The following is a 25,194-nucleotide window of genomic DNA, read 5'->3' as shown; positions in this document are numbered from 1 at the left end:
TTGGGCATTATAACAAAACAATAAAATACAATGTGATTTTTTTTCAATATCCTCGTTTTTAAGGTAGTCGGATACCTTAAGAATATTCAGATCTCTGTACAGTGCGCAAAATAAAGAACGGACCACCCTGAAAAACTTTTGATCTAATGATCGGATCTTCACGTTCTAGGATTCAATCATAATGGTTCGAGGCCTCAAATATGTTAATTAATAAGTGCAGACGATATTTTAAGTTAATAAATCAGTTACAAAAACTTACTTTCTCTGAATAAGCATACCTTTTTTTTCGACGGATTCGGATTTCTGACCCTCAAAATATAGGGGGTAGTCGAAATCTGGAAAATATGATCCCCGAAGTTTGATCAGGAGAGCGGTCTGTGATGTTAATTTTATTTTTTGCGTATATATGTATGTATGTATATAAGCTTTATTTTCTTTTTTAGTCAATTAATGGTTTTATCATTGCCACAACATTTGCTGGAGTTGTTTTAATGTGCTCAAGGTATTCAGAAGAATACATTGGTTACCAAAATGTAAGTGTTATACATTTGTAGTTTCAATTTGAAAATTCAACTCTTAACATTTCACCTCATGTTTAAATTTGTACTCTGAAAGTCTGTTACCTGATGTATGTGTGGTTCATTCAGGTGAGTAAATTATTAATTGCTATAATTTTTACCAATTATTTTATGCAATGCTAGCTAAAAGCACATACCTCATACTTTATTAATTTTTTTCTTAGCAAGTTCTACTAACAGATTAGTCAATTTATTTTTACCTATTTTTTATTTTATTTTACTTTATATCTGTAAGTTCGTATTACTTTCTCCTTTTTTCATTTCAAACTCATTTACAATTGCATTATTATTATTTTTTTAAGGCATCGGCGGATTATAAAAAGTAATTTTTTATCTTAGGCCTCTTTTTTTTTAATATCCGTCATTGAACAGCCGACCCAATTTTGGGTTTATGACTACTAATGTTCAACTCCGTAGCCTTGTAATTTTGAACCAATCCAGAAGACAAGGAAACTCCTGGATCAGTACCCCCAGAGGTATTGATTTGTTATGGGAACATGGAGGACTTTGAGACTCGACAGATTTAACGTGCATCAGTCACCATTTACCACAAGGGGAGTCTTCGGCTGGCAGGGAGCAATGGGCTTTTAAGATTTTTAAGTTGCTCCTACCCCACTTCTGAAATTATTGAATGTATCTTTTAAAATTAATTTTCGATTTTGATTCGATGAGTATTTCTCATACACTTGACCGTTCCCATACTTTTGGAATACCCTGTTCTGTATAACCCTTAAAAAATATGTCATGTGTAAAAATTCTATCATTAAGTTATTCTTGTCAATTGTCTTGCTTTTGAGAAGAGATTGGTAGAAAAATCGAAAAATACAAGTATTCAATTTCATTCAAAAATCAATAAAGGAAGAAAAAAAATATTTTTGGTCATTCTCTTTTCAGATCTGACTTTCGTCGTAAACACATTCAGAGATCCGAATCATACACCAACTCTTTACTTTTTCCTTGAATTACTTATATGAGACAATTTAACTTTCAGAAACTGATATCTCTTCAGCAATCAATCTTTTTTTCTCTTTCTTCCACAGATTGATCTTCTGGGGCATCACATTTCGAACTTCGTGCTCAGAAAAGAAAAAGATCTACTTATGAAAAAAATGAGAAATTTAATATCCAAATATAAGAATGGTAAGTCTTTATTTTTTCAATATTGAGTAGATGTCATCGAATTGAGTTTTTCATGCTATTTTAAGCTGTTAAGAATGAATTCACTTTGAAATTCTCAGTAAGAATTCTCACTTTGAATTGTTTTACATATTGCAATACTATACATTTTTGCATATCTAAAACGGGTATAGATTCAATACCCGTTTTAGATTGATCGACTTCTTAAAACTTAATGTCGTTCTTTTTTAAGCTCTAAATTTTCATTTTTATATCTCATTTTATCTTTCGAAAAAGATTTCAGTTCGTCGGTGGCGTGCGTGCACGGGGTAAAAAAATTTAGAAACATTTGTAATCTAAAAAAAAATCAATTCCTAATTTTAAATTCGTTTTTATGTTACGTTAAGATCAATAATTTAATTGTAAAACATTTATTATTTCCAACTGTACTTTATTGTAATATAAACAGAATTGCTTATTCGTAATATAATTTTTTGTAAATAGGATGATTTTTTTAAAAATTTTAATGTCTCAAAACTTCATTCATAAATTTGAATGTTACAAATTTTGATTTTATTACAAAAATAATAGTAATAAATTTAAAGATTTAATATCCTTAGTCGTTGAATAGGGATGTCGTGCTTGCTGCCCTTGTCCAAGGCTTTGCCTCCCACCGCATTCGAGGACCACTGTAATTCATTCTTTGAAAACTATCTTTTAAAAAATAAATCAAGATTTATTATTGACTTATTTTAATTCATTCTTTAGAAAATGCTTTCAAGAATACATAATAAAAGAGGAAACACTTTATATAAATAAAAATTGTAAATTATTGAGTGATATTAATTATAGCGCTGTTATTTAAATGTTCCTGTTACTTTGACTTTTTTAGGATCTTCAAATCCTCGTAATGTGGTTAGGGTACGTATGCAACAGCGACCCTTACCTCGCTGCAGTGAGATGCGGTACAGAAAAATGTCTTTCTCTCTCTCCATACATTCTGGCGACGAAATGCCCCAAAGTACTGCTGCAACACTGAAAAAAAGCTTAAAGATCGGTAAAGTCTTTTTCATCTACTTCTTTTTATTTATGCAGATTATTTTTATGTTTTTTAACACGTTGTCTGCCGCAGGCCTTTCACAGTGAAGTCCCCTTCAGGCCACGAGTACCGTTGTACGAAGCTATTTCCGCTAAGTACTCCCACCAATATTTTGATAATGCGAGTCTCTGGTGAATAATATCTCGCTCCGTTTGTTTCCATGGTATCATGTCTCTATATTTGTGTCCGTGGCTTCGCATCTGTTTCTCATCTCCCCACATTACACGATCCGAATTTTTGCCGAGTAAAGAGGAGTATAACTTAAAATCTTTACCCTATAAATAGAAAAGAAAAATAGAAAACTTATTTCTTAGTGAGTCAAATAGCAGTGAACAAGAACGCTTTTACGAGACTCACAATAATTTTCTTAATAAATCATTTTTGTATTACTTTTGCAACAATTCAATAGTTTTGTTACTTCCTGTGAAATATATTTTCAAATACGAACGAATATCCTTCGCATTGTAGTAAAATAAGCGTCGCCCCAAATCGTGTGACGCGGCCCTGTCAGAAACTTTGCTGACGGCCATCAACGTGTTAAAGTATCTCTAACCTCTTCGTTCAATTACCACTTTAATCTAATATTTATTAATGTAATTTGAAAATTAGTAAGCTTTCAAGAGAATAGGTTAGCTGTTAATTTTCGCTTAATTCTAATAGTTTATAAAAACATAAATTTTTTGCTTAAAATATTATTTCTTTTCAGCGTCAACTATTAGGTTTATCTTTTTTTCTAAACCTATTTATTTTTTAAAACTGTTTTGTACTTTGCTTCATTGTTTACGGTATCAGTTTTTGTTTCATTGAGTTATGAGATAAATACATAAAATGAAGCATCATAATATAATTAAGTATTAGATATTTTGTAGAATTATTTAAGAAAGTTTTGTTGCATTTATTAGTTTTATAGAACGTGTATTATATTACTTATAGTAAGACCAGTTCATAAAGAAATATATTTTATCTAAATTTTTTTTCCTTCTAACTAGCTAGACTTTGCCACCTACTCGTTATCGCTCGCTAACCCCTGAAAATTCGTGTCTAGTTCTATGAAAATCACTTCGTTGGTTCACTTTACCTTAGTCTTGTTTATTATCTCAGTTTTTATAACTTAATTTTTTCTGCATTTTATTTGAAATATATTAGAGAGCAGTTCAAAAATTGTTATCAATTCTTGAATTAGGGTAAATCTCTTTAATGCACGAGAATATAGTAATTAAACATCGTTTATAAGTTGAAATAAATTGAATTCTTGAAAATGTATTTTCATTGTTTTTTAATTTAAATTCTACTCATTCAATCTATACATAAATAATAACTGTTATAAATAAATGACAATTCTGTTAGTACTATTCAAGCACATTTCTTCTGTTATTCATAGGACTACACAGAGATTTTGGTGAAAGTGCTATAATATTAATATTTGCCGAACCTGTGCAATTAGAGCCAGCCATTGATGTGCAATACTTAGAACAAAAAGACTGTTACTTCACAATACACGGTACTCAAGGCGAAATTATTTTTGCTGATCACAGGTATTTATTTTACATTCATGATTTTATTTAAAGTTTTATGCCTTTTGTTTATTCATATCTTGTTATGAGACTAATTTTCGTAATTGTTTTAGAACAATAAATTGAGACCTTTGGTTTTAATTTTATTCCTCTTTTTTTCTCTTTCTTAATTAATCTATGTTGCTGCGTCTTTGAACCTTACACTCATATTTATCATCACAGCAATAAGCTTATTCAAAACCACAGCAAGTCTATTAAAATTAAATGAAGTTAGTGCAGAAGTTGTCTTTGTCAACTTAAAGTTTGTCTTAGTTTCGTAAAAATTTCGCCGTTTTTCAGAGTCTATTGAAGTAGGTAGCACTTGCCTCCCTTTAGTAGTAAGTCTTGGAAATCTTTCTGAGGCTACCTCTAAATTCTAGAATTTTATTAAATCAAAATTGAACATTAATTTACATATTCTTTGTATGCAGCTAACTCGAATTTTAAGGATAGATCACTCAAACCTGGAATAATTTTGAATACTCAATCGTTATTAATAATTAAGTTTATCATTTGTTCTGGATTAAAACCTCGAGCAGTTTTGATTAAGTTTAATGCTGGCTGACAAAACGTAGAGCAAAAGCTTGCTTTTCACATGGTTCTATTCAATGTTTTCACAATTTATTCAACCACAATCCATTTCGGCGTACCGTCGGTCCGCAACGTATGATAGCGCCAATTATGTTACATATTTGATGCAATACTTCCGAGTCTGCATGTCCTTCTACTGAGCTGGGTTCAATGAGATTATTGCACTCTCATCATGTGCAACTCTACTGCATTCTCAATTTCGGGCTTCTTTTTCCACCCTCTGATATCGAACCGAAGAATCTCTTGAACATTTTATAATGGCTAATATAATCAAGAAAAGAGTTTGTCAGAGACTAGCTTTTTTTTTATCATGATCATGTAAAGTCTTTGAAAATTATTTTGCATTTTGTTAATGTATTTATATAGTGCTTAAAAATATTTTTGAGTGCTTAAAAGGTGCTTATTTTTTGCTAAAAGAGTTGGCTACGCACCCTGTAAAAGCATTTACATTCCTAAATGCTAGTTATTTTTCATATCTTTAGCAAAGATTTTGAAAATGTATGAAGCAGATTTGAAAAGGTTTAAAAAAATTGTTTTTTTAAAAGATTTATTTGAAGATGTTTGAAGTTTTTAATTTATGTTAAGTATTAGTTCAGTGTTCTGTTATAATACTAGCATTTTTAAATATCTTTAATCTAACATATTTTTGGCTATTCGATTTTGTCCTATCATGATAATGATGATCGAGGAAAGAATTCTGTACTACATCTTCCAAGAGAATGACAAAAAAAAAAGAAAAATTAAAGGCACTTTAGCCTATTTTTTATTGAAAAATTATTTAATTCAGAGCGCATCTTATTGCTGCATTTATGAAGTGGATACAGACCGAACTGGAAATGCGGATCCAAAGCCGAATTTCTCAATATTTTTTGGGTGAAAATAATAAATTAATTTATGCTTACATACACCTGGAAAAAAGTGAAAATGTGAAAAAAATTCGCAAACTCTTTTATAAATATTTCTAATTGTTATTTTTCAGAACTTCCATAATATCCGCGTCCATTGAAAATGTTTGTTTTGGTTTTATGGTCTAAGTTACGATGATTCCACTACGTTAGCGTTTTTAACTTACTGATTTTTAGAAAATCTCTTATTTTCATTCACGTAAGTTTGATATTTTATTACGGAAGCATGCGTATTTTACCTAAATTAAATATTTCATCCTCTCTTGATGCACAATTACTTCAAGTTTTACGTACGGGAATGTAACATATGAGTGCAAAATCTCCCTAATACATATTAGGTTTATTTAATACTCATATTTAAATGCAGGTAATTTCAATTAGATTAAGAATTTAATACTTTCTTTCCAGTTTTTTTACCGTACTAGAGAACTTTTAGAAATGGGCAGAAGCACAGAACCACAAAATTAGTCTAGGAAAAACACAAGCCATAGTCTTTCCGAAATTAAACAAGATCACTAGAAAACCAAGCGTTAAACTGGGTGTACAGAGTATATCCATAATCCAAACCATAACTTACCTTGGGTTCCAACTTAACTGTCAGTTCTCCTGTTTGCCCCATTTGGATAAGCTTTATAATAAAATCTCTATCTTCTAAGCTAAACTGAACAGACTCTCTGGAGTTGACTGGGGTATGAACCCACACATTAAAAAATTCATTTTCCAAAATAGTACACAAAAATTAATCACTTATGGATCCGAAATCTGGAAAAAAGAACTCTTAACAAACTTAATAAAATCGAACGAATTCCTCTTCTCTCTATAACAAAAGCCTACAGGACAACCACGACAGATGCACTACAAGTTTTGGCCGGGACCATCCCATTAGATTTAATAATTAATACAGAAGAAAAATGCCGAATATTTATTTCCATAAAAGCAATGAAGCCATACGTACCATTACCAGAGTTCCCATCAATACATCCAGCAGAATTAAAATCCATAAATTTTGACTACAATTTACCAACAAAAGATGGAATTGAGATATTCACGGCTAATTTATAATGGCGAATACAAAGTAGGATGTGCATTCTTAATATATGTCGATGGTCGTCTTGTAGAGTCTCGCAACTTCAGACTTACAGATTATTCAACAGTTTTCAAAGCAGAATTATGAGTGATACTTCAGTCACTCCTCTGGATACACCAAAATAATATCAATAGCGAAACAAACATCTATTCTGACTCACACTCCAGTCTTCAAGCCCTTAGCAACGCAAACACGAATGATTACCTAGTTCAAATGATAAAAAATACTTACAACAATATTACTAAATTCCACTGGATTAAAGCTCATAAAGGATGTGAGGGCAATGAGGAAGCTGACAGACTGGCCAAATTAGCGTATCAAAAATCAACAATAGGTCTATATGACATACCATCAAAACAAACAACTAGAACAGAACTTGTGAAGAATAACCTTTCATCATGGCAGCAAAGATGGGATAACAATAATACAAAGAGCCCACACACTTGCCAATTTGTCCCAAAAGTCAGTTAACGAAAAATCTACTCCAACTTCTATATCAATCAATTTCTAACTAACCATGGAGCCCAGGGTAGTTATCAGTCAAAAATGTTCGGGAAAGACTCGAACTCTAAAGTTTGCAAGAGTTATGAAGATATCGAACACACACTTACTGTCTGCCCAGTTTATGAGGATTTAAGAATTATATTTTTCTCGGAAAATTTTAACTTGATACCATTAAAAGAAACTGGAACCAAAAAAAAAAAAATAAACAAAGGAATCTTAGTAAAATACTTTTTGGAAAGAGAATTCAGAATTTGGGCTTAAACTGATCCTTCATAAGTATTCCCTGGGTGTCCCGTATGGGGGGGAGAGGGTTAAAACCGGGCTTTTTCCAGTTTTTATATACTGTTTCTTTCTTAGTTTTTGATGTATTACTGACCCAAACTTTAAAAAAAAAGTAATTATTTTATAAAAACAACAAGCAATTGTAATAATAACTGGAACAAATAAAATTTAATTTTTGTTCACATATTGGATAATATAATGTAGAGTGCCTATATGTGTTATAATTGAATAAAGAGTAGCAGAAATGATGAATGCTGTGTTAACTTGGGCTGTCTTCACTTTCTATTCTTCAATATCTCTTGACTAACTCAATAAGTTGAGGCATTAATAATTCTGGAAAATGTTCAGATTGTCTTTTAAAATATAAGTTTATTCTTAAATGAACACAAATTAGTAAATACTAGTTGATGAGCTAGTGCTCTTAACAAGCTGTTGGTTAGATGAGTAGTGAAGTGAAACTTATTTAAAGTTGTACATAACATAACTAAACAGCGCCATCATGTGGCTAAAATAATAAACATTGAATTGGAAGATAACTCATAATAAAATCTATGCATTTTGCAACAAATTATAGTTATATTATTACGTCATACTGCTTCAAAATTGTTCAAAAGTGAAACATGTATGGGTGATTCTCACGAAACATGACAATTCACTGTCCCTTGCTCCAAGATCTAATACTATAATACTAAAATAACTTTTTTTTAAAAAAAAATTAATAAATAGCATTGCTGTTAGCATTTTAAAACGACTTTGCACTAGCATTGACTGTTTTGTATACTTCAAAAATTTAATTGAATATCAAAATGTCATTTTCCTGGCATGTCTCAAACAATATTTCCAATAATAACTAGCTTCAAAATTTCCCATACATTTTTCAAAATCTAATTTTTTTTTATCTTATCCTATGTAAGCATTTCTAGAATATACGCAGAGGGTATTGTTTACTAAAACTTCGTTTAAAATAACGAATTTCTGTCAATAATTTGTTTGTCCCATAAAAATCTGTCCTTTTAATGGCTACTTTTATTTAGTGATTTATAACCAAAATAGATAGCGCCAGGAATCAATATCTTATGTCAATAGATTGATTAGATACCATCCTATCTGAACATGTCTTGTTGCATGAATAAAGAACCAATTTTCTGGCTCAAAATCTATTACAAAAAATTTTTCTAGGTGAGTAGGTTTTTATGCTGGCATTTTCCTGGCTTCTTGAAATCATTAATAGCAAAAACTACATAGATTTATCTGAGTTATTTTAAGAAATACTGTTGTTTTCTGCAGAATATAAACGTCTTCGGCCAAAATATTAAATTAAAGTTATATGCTATAAAATGGCGAATTTGTCATTATCCTGGCTGTCATTTTCCTGGCTTATGAATGCCAGGACATTGAAGTGTTACCAGAAATTCTTTTTAACTGCTAATACTCTAAAGAGGGAAAACAAATATTAACCTAATACCAAGTTTATGTATGATTGTAATATGCTTGGATGTAATCGAAGTTATTTATTTATTTAATGATAGATTATTATACACAATTTTATTCTGTACATATCAGCAACAAAAATTTTTTTGTTTCTTTCTACAGTGGATAAAAAGAATTAATTTAAGCAATTTATCGTCCATCTAACATAAAGGCTTAAGTTGAGTTACTTACTATTAACTTAAAATGACTGTTTTTTAAACTTCTAAGGTAATATGTCATTTTCCTGGCATTCAAGATTTGGTGAATTTCTATTTTTTTCTCTCGAGCAAATGTCAATAAACTACACTGCTGTCTATAAGATATTAATAAGTGTAGCTAAAGAGGTATATAAAAAAATTTTTAGATTATTTTGAAGACTTTAAATTTGAAGAAATTTTTTGGTCCGAATTGTCATGTTTCGTGAGAATCACCCATATATCGCTTAACAGTTACCTCTTATGACAAAGTTACGCTCGATTTTCGCTTTGAAAGTTTTCGTTAGCAAATTTGTTATTAATCTAGTTTTACTGTTAAATTGATATATTTAATTATAAAAACGATCATAAATAAGCAATAAAAATTTTATTAGCAGTATGTCGAAATAATTTCTTAGTAGCTATTACATCATAGCAGTATTTAGCTCTGCTTTGTCCCCCCCCCCTTTCTCGGTTAAAGGGAGGCAAAACTTTCTCTAAAGTTGCCCAAATTATTGATCTTTAAATATGGAAGTGTACTTTGCGAAATTTTCTTGTCGGAACAACTTGGCAAGAAAACTCACATTTTAGCAACAAAATTAACAGATTATTTGGCATACAATAGCGTAAACAACTTTATAAAAGTTCTAACTGTATTTATTATAAATTTTAGAATTTAATTATTTCTCAAAATATTTGGATATTTAACATTAGTTTTGCACGTAAAAGATATTTTCAATAATTAAAATTAATTTTAAAAGCAAGAAAAAAATGATTTGTCGATAACTTCATTTTAAAATTACTAGGAAATGTTAGTTTCGCTTCGTGTGAATAAATTTTGAATCTAACCAACTAGACATAGGTTTATGTCTAATAAGACTAATATTTTTTTTATTCTTGAATCTGGATTTTACGAAGAAACAGTTTGAGTATCTTCCTTGTCAGCACAACGACATAGTTTCAAAATATGTTCAAGTTTAATATTAAATTCAAAATTTTTTTTAAAATTTTTATTTTATATATGAAGTTTTGAAAAAAATATTATATATCTGTCTTTTTTTATTTATTTAGAATATCTACTATGACTGGTTATATGCCCCGAGATGTTTTGGGAAATTCAGCTTATCAGTATATTCATAGTTCAGATGTGCCAATAGCTCTCTTTGCACAAAAAGCTAGTAAGTTATCCGTTTCAATTCTTCCAATTAACAACACATCTCTTATGTATTCTCCTATCTAACATTTTTCGATTTAAAGGGTTTTTTTTTAATTAAACTAACACTGGATACACACTGTATTTCTATAAATATTTCGTGTTTATTTTCTTTTTCATTAGCTAAAACTACAAGTGTGGCATAATTTTGCTGCACTGAAGTGACGTCACAATTCCGATATTATTCTGATGAAATACATTAAACAGGAAAAAAATATTATTTAATCGTTTTCTTTCCTTAAAAATTTTTTTTAAACCAATTAAATGTTACCGCAATTATTGCTCAATGCTCTTTTAGCTTTACCCCTATCAGGAAAATAGTTTTGATTGCTAGATGAAATTTATATTTTTTTGAAGAGGTTTGATTAGCTTATGCTATACGTTGAAGTTGTTAATGAACTCAAGTTAGTTTAGATTCCATTTGTTGAAAAGGTTGGATCATAAGTTGAAGAAGTTCGATGAATTTACCATTCGTTGAAGATGATGTTGATTGGTGTAGTCGTCCATATATTATTCTTGTGTGATGTAGGCCAGCAATTATTTAACAAAAATCATAAATTGCTTAATAAAAAGAATCAGATTATAATAAATAAAAATGTTTTATTTTTCAAATTTATGTGTAATCATATGAAGCTCCAAAGTAAAAAAAATGATTCATACATATTTAATAAATTTAGAAAATGGCACTGATGGTGCGACTGCAGGACCAAGTCCCACAAGACACCTCCGTCTATCAAGAAATCAAAAATGCAAGTGTAATGCGTGCGTTGAAATAGTTTTCGCCAACAAAAGTTAAGGAATCCATGTATTGGCTATTAATTGACTCAATTTAATGCCAAGGTTGTTTTTTCTTAGCTTTCCGCATTCAAATGTGTTGACGGAAAGGAAAACGGGAGAAATTATAACGAATTTTAATGAAATCAAAACATTGGCAACCCTATAACGGTTTTCGAATTCTATGCTAATGTGTTGGGCAGAAGTGCAGGGAATCTCTGAAAATAGATTTTATTCTGCACTCAATTCAAGGTTGTGGTATAAAAAAGATTACAGATTTATATTAATAATTTTTATTTATTGAAAAAGGATTTTTTTTAAATGATAGGAAATATGTTACGCAAATTTCAGCGTGACAACCCCAAAGAAGTATATAAAAAATTTCCACTCTAGTGCCAGAGCAACACTAATTAGCCAAATGTGAACACTACCCGTTTGCTATTTTTTTTTCGATGAAGAGATTACCGAATGTATATATAGAGAGATGTATACGAGGGTAGATCAAATGTAAAGGAAAATTTTTTTAATAACTATACATTAAAATATTCCTTACAAAAAATATACAAATCTAATTTTTCTGCATAACTATTGTGAACTTCTACGCACTCTTTCCAACGCTTTGGAAGTTGTTTAACCCCGGAAAGAAGTAGGGCATGAAATTAACCAACTGTGCACAAAATCTTCTACCTCTTCACATGGAAGCCGGGGTGGGAGGCCTCTGTGATCTCAAGATTTTCACTATTCCACAAATTTTGTCTGGCTATTCGGCCTTTTTACAAAATTTCGTTTTCTCTTCTCTTTTTTTTTTCAAATAAGATTAGTTAATATTACACCTTTATTTACCTTTTTTAAATAGTGGTGAAAAAAATATGCTCAAGTATCATTTAAGGCATATTGCCATTGAAAAGCCCTTTTTTCAATTACTCTATAACAAGTTTCATCAGATACTGAGATATAAGATGCCATCGCATCAATGAACTCACTCGTGTTTTTTTTTTTTAAGTGATGAATCATTTATCTAAGTATAAATGAACATTCTAATCTCAAAATGTAATTGATCTGAAATTAATTAATTAATTTCAATTAATGCGGTAATTTGTCGTCAAATTTAAAGATATATATATTTTTTTTTTTGCGCTGCGTAATTTAGTTTAATGAAACCTATTAGCAAATGAATAACTTTTTTTTTACTGTTACGTAAGTCTATGAGTGTGTAACTCGGCTCTTTGTTTAAATTTTGAATTAGTTTTCTTTTAAGTAATAAAATAGTTTTTATTTGAGATTCGTCGAATTAAAACTAATTGCAATAAAATTATAATTTTTTTTGCAGTTTCATACTTTTATAACAGAAGATTAAATTGAAAAAGAAACTGTTAATTATTTTTTAAAATTTCGATAGTTCCGGAGTAATTAAATTTTACAAGTTTTGATGTTTTTCATATAAATTTGTACAGTTAACAAAGACACGCGCATTTTTTTAAAATGTCTTTTGAACACAATGATTCAAATATTCTCCTTTCATGTAAAATAAATTGAGATTATTTGAATGAGGTGGCTCGATTTTTAGGTCTATTTACTACTTTATTCGAAGCGATATATGCCGATTACCATGAAAACATTGTTCCTGGGCGAGAAGCCATGAAAACCTGGGCTAGCCCATTGGTATAGATGAAGGGTGATGGTCATAATGTAATGGCTCTTCGGTGTATATACGTAACATGACACCAAAATTAAAGAGAAAATTTGATCAGATATAAAAAAAGTATAGATATTAATATATGAGTCACCATTTGTTGTTACGCCATTCTGTTAGATTGAGTGAAATTTCAAAATGGCCTTCTTTTTGTAACTTTGTCCAAAAAATTTGAAAAATTATTTAGTCGTTTTTGATTAAATACTTTTTTACAAAAAAATCCATTCAAATCCATTTTTCATTTATCCCCAAAAAGCACATAGTCTATTATAAATTGAAAGAGCCATGTGATTTTTGATGACTGTAAAAATGGAGGAAAAAAATTATGGTAGGTATTTAAAAAAATAATTACAATTTATTTAATTCCGCAGTGTTTGTAAGCAGTGATGGAACTGGAATAATAACTTACAGACTTCGAATTCGTACCTCAACTTACATATATCTGCAAACCAAGGGCCAGATTAGATATAAGGACTCAACAAAGGAAGTTCGCCAATTTATCTGTTGCAACATTTTGTTAAGGTAATATTTTTTTCGTTGCAATGATGCATAATGTTACAATAAAGCAGTAGCTCATATGTAATTTTTGTAAAGAATCGAATATTGTTTATATCAAATAGCTATACAGAGTTTAACAAAATTATAAGACCACTGCAGCTTTTGTGACTTGTATTATAAGTTATATAAATTTTCCGGAATTAATTTAAATAAATGAGATTGAATGAAAAGCAAAATATCTGTATTTAATTTTTTATAGACATATTTAAATATAAATATTTTGTCAACAGTACAATCAACATCTAATGAACAACAACAACAATTTTCACCCTTCAAATATCTGTTACAAAATAATAAGATCAGTTGTTAAAAATGAATTTGTTTACTAAAGCCAAAAAGATGTTGAGCCACCATTTTTTCTGGATAACTACAGAGACTCGATTTTTACTCAATCAAGTTTGCAAGCAAAGTTTGGGGAATTTTGTCCCTTTCATTCATGATAGCTACTGCCTATTCCTACACAGAATCATATCGGCGATTATTTGCATACACTTATCTAGTCAAATAGCCCCACAAGTTTTCTGTAGGATTAAGATCAGGACTATTGCATGGGTCAGCTTAAGAACGCTATTTTTAATTTATTAGGACACATCTGCACATGGATTTTTAATTGATTAGGACACATGGTGCATTGTCTTGCTGAAATTACCAGTCTGACCCTCTTAGATGTGGACCATAAGATATAGGGTGTTAGTAAAGTAGTTTTTGATGTCCATTTTTCCAGAAATTCACTGCAGGCCGCATTTACCATCGTGCACCGTCACAGAGCCACCACCCATCTGCTTACCGAAGAAATCAGGAGGTTCTGTTCGCAATTCATGCCAATAGTAATTATTACCATCCTGGCCATCCAAATCAAACTTCTTTTTGCCGGAAAAAATGATATTTTTTCAAACAGCATCCCAGATCGTCATGACCTCCTTTGCTCATTTAAGCCTCTGTTCTTTTTGATGCTTTAACAGTCATGGCTTTCTTTTAAATTTTTGAAGAACAAAATTCGAATTTCATCTCAAAGTGCGCTAGGCTGTTGAATGTAAGATCGTTCTACTTGCCTATGCTGTGAAATTTTGCGAGTGAGTAGACACGTTCAGTTTCGTTGCAAGTTTGACAATGTGTCTATTATCACGAGCTGATAATTTACGCTTCCTAAAAGATCTTATATCTTTTTCATAACATTCCTTTTTGCTTAAAACATTATGAACATTTAAATAACTTACATATTTCACTTTTCAACTTTCCAGAGCCTTTAAAAAACCAAATTTTTAAACAAAAAAAGAAAAAAAAACTTCTGACTCAGATAATTCTTTTCACAAATAAATTAAATTCTCTTTTTCTTTATAGTATTATCGTTTGCGTTTTCTGTGATTCAAAGTTACAGTTTACATATGATTTCCAAAGAAAATTCAAAACTCAAACGCTTTTGAAAAAAGAAATAAGTAGTCTTATACTTATGTAACTCCGAAATTTTAAAAAAATTGTTTTTTGTGTAAAACTAACTCAAATTTTTTTTCTATTTTTGATTTATTTGAGAAAATATAACTGATTTCAGTTGCTTCATTATTTTAAAATTATTCATTTTATGCAGTGCACCATAAAAATAAGTGATATTTGGGGTGGTCTTATAATTTTGTAACATACTGTAATAGCATTATCTATATTATCTATACTGTCTTGTATATGCACTGTAATCACAAAATAAAAAAAAAGTAAACTTCCCTGCTTCAAATCGATTCATACTACCTAATCTGTGAAGTGTGTCTGTGCTGTCAATGGGAAATGCTGACCCCATAGCCACTTTCATGGCATTGCTCACGAAATTGTATAAACCTTAACCTTCATTACACCAAAGTCTACCTCCTTTCCCTGAGAGTCACTACAGCTTTAGAGGAAGGGCGTGGGTTGAGTGTATATCTGTATATAATATCTATTAAATAATAACTATGATCAGATATTAATGTTCTTTCAAGATTGGGTATATTATTCTTAGCATTTCAGTTAAGATTATAACCATTTTTCAATCAATGAGTGGTTAAATATCGTATACTTATCCCTACTTTAAAGTGCAAGTCACTTTATAGTTGCAAAAACTGATGTATATTTCCCCATCTGGTTTCGGCATTATGCTTGAAAGTTTGGTGCTACTTCGGATTTCTTAGGCTTGTTAGGATTATAGAACTTTTCGGGGTATGCACAATGTCGTGTAACTTGTTAGACTATCTTATATTCTAGGAGCTATATTTTATAATATTATAACATATTTTTAGTAAGATCTTTTTTTTAAATCAATATCTGATGAATTATTATGAAGATTCTCATCAAAAGGTAAAATTCAAATTATCAGTTAATTGCCTTTAAAGATTTTTAATTTCACTTTTTCTGTCATTGTCCTCGATAATGGTTTATCATATTTTGAAAGCGTGTTTCTCGTTTAATAACAGTTTTGCAGCTATTATTAAACGAGTAGTGCGTTTAATAATAGCTTGCATGTTTAGTTTCTAATAACTTTATTTTTTATATTATAAAAATATGTATTGAGTCCGGTAATTACAAAACATTCTGACTTCAAGTGATGTTATGTGTTCTTGATTATTAAACTTTTTTATTCATAAATGCATAATTTTTTTTTCTGTTTACAGTGATGAAGATGGTAGTCGAGAACTTAAAAAATTTCAAGATAGATATGCCCCACAGCTCAAAGAATCAAAACTGACACTTCAAGAAATTAAATCATCGACTAAATCATTAATCAAAGTTAATGGTGACAGCTGCGCCACCAGAAAATGTTCTACTCTAGTTGAGCATGAAAACGTGAAACAAAAAAGCAGCCTCCCAGTAACCAATGGTTCCATCTCTGATGCACCCATGGACATTGAGGAACCAAACACAACTGAAAGTACAAAAAATAGTAGTGATGTACACTTGAGCAAAATTAACTACAATGAAAACCGAAATCACTCGTTATCTTCAAGCTCTGAAATTTGTCCCCTGAGCTCTGATGATAATTCTCTCATTACATTTAGTGATGATGGTCAGGCACTTCAAATGATGAACTGCAATAAAACTGCATCATCAGAAACATTGAGTTGTAATGTACAATGTAATAGCACTCTTTCGAGTTTTGATCTCACCAGTCCTGTGCAATATATGTCATCTTCGAATGATGCTCCTGTTTCTTATGCTGAATCTGCAATTCAGGAGAATGATGATTTTCCTGTCATTTTAAATTCTACCTTTATTACATCAGACTTACTTTTAGCTCCCGATGATTATACTTACGATGCTGGAAAACCTTTTTTCCAGTCTCAAAAGTGTACTAGTTCCCAAGTTAATTGCACGCAACGCCATCTCCAGGAGAACGATGGCTCGTTTGATGTGTCCGACAGTATTGAAATGGTTCCAGGCGACTTTTTGACACCCCAAGGTTCACTTCAGAATTATGCGACCATCAACCCCGAGTCTTTGAACATTACTGATGAAACTTTCACACGCTTTGAAAGTGGTCACGGAAATGTAAATAGTTATGTTAGTCATAATCATTTCACCACTTTCAATCCAAAAATTACTTTTGCTGGTGATAGCCAATCAACTTTGAACATGAGAGTAGTAAATGCTGCCATAAATTCGATTCCCGATAATAGCTCCCAAGAAAACATTGATTTAAGTTTTTTTTGACCATTCTGTTGAAAACATGGCACTGCTTAGTGATTTTTTTGAAAATGCCATGCCTTTTCCGAAGTCGAACCATACTGATAAGTTTCAAACTGAAACTGCAAACTCTATTTCTGGTACAGAAATGAACTGTGACAGTGGTGTTTTAAATGATACTAATTGTGCTGGCAAGCTTGGATTATTCACGCAAACTAGCTCAGAAATACATATCAGTAATAACGCACATTCACCCGAGAAATTGAATGATTGTTCACGTGATGTATACTTAACATCTGATAACGATAATTCTGTGGATTCTAATGGAATGCAAATGAGGAATTTTTATGCAGACCATTTTCAAACTCATGATTGGCAGATGAAGGAAGATAGCAGCTGCACCAAACAAGAGATTACCGATCACCTTTATAGCAAATTTCACACAAATGCAGCTAATGAAGGTAGAGTTTACAAAGTATCCAGAAAAGGATTGAATCATCTCCATCCCAGCATGAATTCACAATCTACATTAAATGACGCACAAAATGAATATGTAGCTGATTTGGATAATCAGTCAAGATCTTCCCTGTGTCCATCATTTCAGGAAAGCATGTTTGAAAATCTTTAGTGAACCGTAAGTTTATTTTTACTGTATTAATTGTAACTGTTACAGAGTGCGTAGCGTTTTTAGAAAATGCTTAAAGGTGCTTATTTTCGATTTTAATTTTTTAAAAGCCCTTAAAGATGCTTTTTTCCATGGGTGTTTTTAAAAATTGCTTAATTTTACCTTTTCTGAAATGTGATATTTTTCTTTACCATGTTGATTTTCGCCACAAATTAAGCAAAAAGACATTGTCTTATTCAACGTTTTCACAATTTATTCAACGCCAATCTATTTCAGCTTACCGTCGGTTTGTAGTGTAAGAAAACTCTATTTGTTTTACATGCTTGATGAAATACTTGCATGTTCTGAGCTGGATTCAGTGGGAAGGATTTTTGTCTCTCATGTGCAACTCTGCTGCATTTTGTAAGAGATTCTTAATTTCAGACTTCATTTTCCGACCTCCTTAATAGAATCGAAAAATATCTCGAATTTTCTCTGATTACGGGGACCAACTAAATGTCAATTTTTTTTCGCTATTAGCGATTTCGTCACTGGCAAGCAAATAAAACCATCAATTGTCAAAAACTTGCCAACCCTGTCTAATTATGATATTTTTTCAAAGTGCTTAAAATATTTTTGAGTGCTCTAAAAGTATTTTTTGTTGAAAAATTTGGCTACGCACCCTGTGTTATGACCGTAAAATCTATTTATTTTTATTCAATTTTAGTAGAAACTAATTTACTTTATCGGTATCTTTAAGTATACTTTAACAGTAGTTTTAAGTATCTTTTTTAAAGAGTAGGGAGAAAAAATTGTCTTCATTACTCGGAATTAATATCTTCTGCCACCACAAGGTGATAAGAATTGCAAAATGTCGAATACATTTTTTCAGCTGATTTTAGGTATTCGCTTATCGGTAATTTGATGCATTATCACAGTCAATGTCTGTTGAAATTTTAAATATTTTTGAAGTGTCATTTACTTTCCTCTCTTTGGCATCATGAGGGGGCTTCCGATAATAGTGATCTATTATATGTTTCCGTTTAGTGATCATCTCAACCCAAGCCTCCCCCCGCAAAAAATCTGATAGAAAATACTAAATCCAGTAAATATTTCTTTCTGAAAAAAATCAAAACCCTTCATAAAAGAAAAGAACGATCGAACAATATTCCGCCTCTAGAGATAAAAATTAGAGTTAATTTGATGTTTAGAACACCAGTGCGAATCCTTTTATAAAATCATTTGCAATAAATCAATTTGGCCTTAAATTTTTTTCCTGCCAATGTCATGAAGGTTAGTTGAAGAACTCTAAGAAATCGAAACGCGGATTCGATTTTTCTTCAGAAAATAAGCGATTATTTTTTTCCCATAATGCTCAGAAATCTAAAGAAAAACCACTTATTTGTAAATCGCGTCCTTTTAAAAGCACGGTTCTTTTAAAAAAAGTAAAAAAAAAAAATGGTAGCACATTATTCGGATTTATTTTGAACCCAATCCAGAAGACAAGAAAACTTCTAGATCAGTACCCCCAGAGGTATTGATTTGCTATGGGAACATAGGGGACTTTGCGCTCGACAGATTTAACGTGCATCAGTCACCATTTACTACACGGGGAGTCTTCTGCCGACCTGGGATCGAACCCACGAACTCTTGGACATGGGCCCAGTACCCTACCAACCAGGCTATCCCGGCCCTATTTATTTATTTTAAAAAAGCTGAAGTGATAGGTATCCAAAAGTAATATGTGATATTTACAAATGTGTACTACCACTGTTTTCATATAACTATATAGTGCACATTTTGTAGCTAGATGTTAATGTGGTTAAGTCAAATTAGGATAGTGAAAAAATGACAATAAAAAACTTAAAATAAAATATGTTCTTCAAGTGGACTTTAAAGTATAAAATTCCATTTTTTCCGCTCATAAAACGAGAAACGTTGGCTGCATCATTTTCAAAAGACGAGAACGGAATTTTTGTTGGCGATTTAAGTTTACTGTGAAATTGATACACTCTACATTTTTCGTTATATGTGTTTCAAAAATAGTTCCTTTTAAGTTCGCTTAAAAAACGTAAGTTTTTATTTAACTTTTTTATCTTTTTTTAATTTTGTATCTTAAAAAGTGTTCACGTCTGAAATAATTTGGAAAATTACGTCGGAACTCTTGCTTTCAGCATTTTAAAAAATAACTGTAACTCATATTATCATTACACTCAAAGCTGCAGCTGAAACTTTTGCTCTCTAGTTGGCAAAAAAAGAGGATGAAATTTCCAATCACGAAAAATTTTATTTGGGAAATCATTTTGCTTGTCAGAAAGGGATTGAAACTTTTGGTAGTCGAACTTTTCCTTCATATTAAATTCCTTTTGGTGATAATATCGCAAAAAATCGATTTAAACATTTGATGTCAAACCACAGAAAACTCCAGTTGTCATTTAATAATTCTAGATTGTCGAAAAGTTTTCCAAATTTTTATTGATCTAGTTCCGTCGAGCGATAAAGTTATAATTAATTCTACTTGTAGCCAAAGCCGTGCTGTCGCCCGAAGCACTACGTAAATGGGGTGCCGCACGAGACCCAAATTTAATTTTTAATAAATTTATTTCCTACTTATTTAAAGTATTGTTTGCTTTAAAATATATTAATATGTTATCGTTTATTAGTTATATATTCTTAGGTTAAATTTTTTTAGTGGTTAAATTTTTCTAAGTATAAGTTTTACTAAATATAGAGAGACGAGTGTGCTGCAAGAAAAGAAAATTTTTTTTGTTTGACATTGAATAGATTGAGTTCCGTATTTTCCAGGGAGATCTCTTCTGTAGAAATTTATGATTCGGGAACCATCCAACGAACAAGTCAATATTCTCAAAGCAAGAGAAAAACAGGCAGAGGAGGAGAATGAGCTCAAATTTTGTGTCAATTGAGCCTGTGTGTCAAACGTAATCTTAATATAATGTGAATTTGCTGATGCAAATCTTAAAATTTTTTGTAAGTATTAAGTTTTTTATCCGAATTTTTGCGGGATTTTTTTGTTGTTGAGAAATTTGGACTTTTTATAAACAAGACCAAAAGGTTTATTAGATAATTACCTTTTATTAAGGTTATAAGATAATTACCAAGAAATTTTAAGCTAACAACAAGAAACATATATACAGTCGGACTTCTATTTAACGAACTTCTATTTTGTAATTTTTTTCGAGGAACCAAAAACATTTTGGAAATTTCTTCATAAAATAACTTCCAAATAGTGAAGTGAATTTTCTATCAAACGAACTTTTCTTTGAGATCCACTTCAACTTTTTCCTAAAATATTTCAAACTTGTTAACGCATTTTATGGGAGAAATGACTTTGAATTGATTTTTGAAACCACTTAACTTTTAGAGAAAGCAGTAAAATCACTTTCCCATTTGGTTTGCATTTCAAACGAAAAAAAGAACGCATGTGGTAATAGGTATGTTTAAAATTACTTTTGCAATAAACGCAGCTGTAATTTTATTCATAAATTTAGCTTTTTTTAGTTGAAAATGTATGTATCATTATAGTGTAACGCTGGATAATGTTTTACTCTATTCTTGCTTTCCGTGCAGATTAATCATTTAATATAACTATAACGACTGTCCGGATATTTTTTTCATTTATTTTAAACGTTTATTTTTATGATAGTTTCATACGCATTTTATTACGAGTACGCTTGTCGCTTCGTCATGAAAACTGATATCATGAACGGTTTTAGATACAGCGAGTGAATAAAGTAAAAATGAGAGATGAAAGAATATTAATCAATGGATCTGTAAATAGGTGAATTAATACAAGTCAGTAATAAATAGCAATGAATTTGTTTATGGCCAGATCAATGAAGAGAATTTTAGTGAATGAATGAGTTTATTAAAGGCATAATAATATTTATAAAGCAAGTTTTTTTCTTCTTCTCAAAATTGAGTTAATGGCGCCGTTTTCATTATCGCTGGCATTGCCTTTAGCGCTCAGATAATATTGAAAATTTGCATTGCATTGCATTTCATCATAGAACTCCAATTAAAATTCGTTGAACCAAATACGATTCTTTCTTTGTTTGCATAAAAAAAAAATTAAAAATTTTTTCTTCGCATGTGCAACATGAAAGAACTACTTTAATTACTCATTGATATCTTACACAGTCTTAAACATTTTTGCTCAAATTTTAAAGCAATAATTTTGAAATTAATTTTAAATTGCTCCAAAAATTTTGTTTTATTTTATTCAATATGTTAAAATTTATAACAAAAAAACGCAAGACAAAAAAATTAGTTTTTTTTTAAATGTCTATCTCTGTAAATATTTAATCTAGTTTAACGAAATATAACCAAATACGAACCAAAACTAGTTTAACGAAATATAACCATATAATAACCAAAATAATTGTTACAAGCTACAAATTTACTGCTCAAATTTTTGGCATATAGTGTTTAAAAGCATTATTTTCCGTTTGTAATTTATTGGCAGTCCTTTAAACCTCTAAAAGATTTCAACTTCAAGAAAGATTAAAAAATGTGTTTGTATAGAAGTGTTTCCTTTATTTTGTCCAACCCTTGCTGCTGTCATAGCATAAAAAATACGTAACCCTTAAAAGAACTTATCCCTTATTAGTTGTGGCGCGATTTATATTTTTTTTCCAACTACTCTTTCTCAATGACTTACGATGTTTATTTGCTTTTTTTTTTCTTTTTTTTTTTTTTTTTAAAAAAAGCAAGCAAAGTGCAGGCATAAATATGTATCCCACTTCTGACACCACTTGTGAAAGAGTTCTGAGTTTTAACTGATAGAATGACCAACTTGAAGAATCATCATCATTGGAAAATAGAAGAAAAAAAATGGAAAATAGAAAAAAAGTTATTTTAAAAAAATAAATTATGTTTTTTCTATTTTCCAATGATGATGATTCATTGGAAAATATTCATTGTTGATGTTTCATTGTTTTTTAATTATTTTTTTTCTATTTTCCAATGATGATGATTCATTGGAAAATATTCGTTGTTGATGATTCATTGTTGTTTTAATTATTTTTTTTTTCTATTTTCCATTTTTTTTCTTCTGTTTTCCAATGATGATGATTTTCAATTATGACAAATTTTCATCCTTCAAAACAAAAAGCTCGTTTCGCACTGTCTTAAAAATATAATATATCATAAAAATTTAACTTTTTCCTTTTTGCATTAAACGATGCAGGTTGCATTTTTTTTTCATTTATTATTTTCGTTTTGATCAGCCTCGCTAAGTCTTATTGTTAAAATGTCCTGACATACACACATGCATGTATATAATATGAAAGTGTCATGGCGAAATAACGAAATATTAAGACATAAAGGAGTGAATAGAGAAAAAATGAATGTCATCACTAGAGTAAAATATTAGATGCAGAATTAAAATAAGATGAAATACCTGATTTCAAATCATAAACCTTTTACTTTCAGCTTGGATGTTATGAACTCGAAGAAACCACGGTGATAAAAATTTCACTTTGTCTGAAAGCTGAGAAAGTTGAACTGGAAAACTTCATACAAATATTGTAAGTGCCATAGTTGACTAAGTTGAACTGTTTCTAAGAAACACTAGTAGATTTTTTTAAAGAGATGGAAAGCATTTCTGTGGCTCTGAATTTTAGTCATTTCGCTCAAATGTGTTTTCATGTAATTCAAAATTCAAGTGTGTTTAGGGTTTATATATATATATATATATATATATATATATATATATATATATATATATATATATATATATATATATATATATATATATATATATATATATATATATATATATAATTGTTATTGTGTTTAATGTTGAAAACATCTGACAGATTTTTTTTATATTCGTGTACAAATCTCTAGTTTTTTTTTAATATCTGTAATAAAACTTGAAATATATTTTTTAATTTTTTATTTGTTTTTATTTTGACATTGTTTAACATGTTGGTACTATAATTAATAAATTTATTTTTGTTAAACATACTAGTTTATGGTCTGACACGTAGAACACCCAATTATATTTGTTTGTATAGCTTATAAGTTATTAATTTTTCTTATAGGAATTATTTATCCCAGTTTTGAGCAATTTTATAATTTTTGTGTTAATAATGGATTCTATCTGAATAAATTGTCACATAAAAATAAATTTTGTTTGAGCTTTCCAACTTGTTTCTATAACTTATTTGTTATTAAACTAATATGTTTGGCAATACTTATTGTTTAAAATTTATAGCAATTTTTGCGATGCAAATGAAATATTTTGCCATTTTAACATTTGCTTGATTATATATTTTTTTTATCGATGCACACTTATCAAAATAAAATGTGAATCTCCCTGACTAACTTTTGATGATTTCATCTGATTTTCATTCTTTCAAGAGCTATTTTAACGTTTGTTTAAGGCTATGTTTCAAATATGTTGATTGATTAGATTAGGACCTGTGCAACAAAACAGGTAACTCCGATTTTAACTCCGAGGTAACTTCCTCCATATAGCTGTTTCAATCCAAGCATTTTCTCCTGTATGAATAATGGAGTGGAAGAAAATTACATATTCATGCTGAGTTTTTTTTCTTCTTTTTTTTAAAATTCCATTTAATCTTTATTAATAGTTCGAAAATTTAGATTTACCTCGTTTTTGCTCAGAGTGTGTCAATTTGAATAATTAAATTTAACTACAAAAGATGCTTTCTGACAATGAACTAACTCCATTTTCTTCAATAGATTCGGATTTCTGAGCCTCAAAATATAAGACTAGCCCTAATCTGGCGTTTACACTGTTCCAAACTTTCAGTGTAAACGCAAGATTACAAAAAGTTTGAACGTTTTATCCAACCGAACTGAAACTATTAGATCCAGCACAAGCAAAAAGCTTCTTGATGCATCTATCAAAACCAGATGTCATCATATTCTACCATATTTGTAGGAAAAAAAACGCAATTTTTTTCTAGGCAGTTCTCGGTTATCTCCCTTCTAGAGAGCAATGAAACTTCGGAAAAGGTAGATAAGGATTTTGTAGCAAAATTATCGCAAAGTTGGTCGACGGTTTCTCGGTGAATGATCGCAAAGTTGTTAGGTGCTGTTCAAATGATTAAAATTACAAAAAATATTTTGAGTGATGAAAGAAAAAAAACTGCAATTTTCAGCCAAAAATATGTTTGAAAAGCGCATTTTCATCTAGACATTTTCCATGTTGTACAGTGTTATTGTCGTACGTCTTTAATTGAATATGTGATTGAAAAAAAAAACGCACTCATTTATCAAACTTGATCCCTCAACCATGATCACACAAAAAAGAAATTTTAATAATAATTATTTTTATA

At 30.1% G+C, this 25,194-nt stretch overlaps 1 protein-coding gene across 1 annotated transcript in view; it reads left to right on the top strand.

Annotated features, from left to right (window-relative positions):
• Positions 1-23,456, top strand: part of LOC107450263 (uncharacterized) — a 152,718-nt gene extending 129,262 nt beyond the window's left edge. Inside the window, 9 exon segments of the mRNA XM_043040829.3 lie at positions 444-533; positions 1,619-1,718; positions 2,587-2,751; positions 4,175-4,328; positions 10,451-10,557; positions 13,431-13,581; positions 16,254-17,280; positions 17,282-17,896; positions 23,318-23,456. Coding sequence (XP_042896763.2) covers positions 444-533; positions 1,619-1,718; positions 2,587-2,751; positions 4,175-4,328; positions 10,451-10,557; positions 13,431-13,581; positions 16,254-17,280; positions 17,282-17,890 — 2,403 coding nt within the window. The 3' untranslated portion in view covers positions 17,891-17,896; positions 23,318-23,456.
• The last annotated feature ends 1,738 nt before the right edge of the window (positions 23,457-25,194 follow it).

Source organism: Parasteatoda tepidariorum, chromosome 7 (genome assembly GCF_982258835.1).
Source record: "Parasteatoda tepidariorum strain Cologne lab strain chromosome 7, Ptep-v5.0, whole genome shotgun sequence".
Lineage (NCBI taxonomy): Eukaryota > Metazoa > Arthropoda > Arachnida > Araneae > Theridiidae > Parasteatoda > Parasteatoda tepidariorum.
This window is presented reverse-complemented; position numbering and strand designations above follow the sequence as displayed.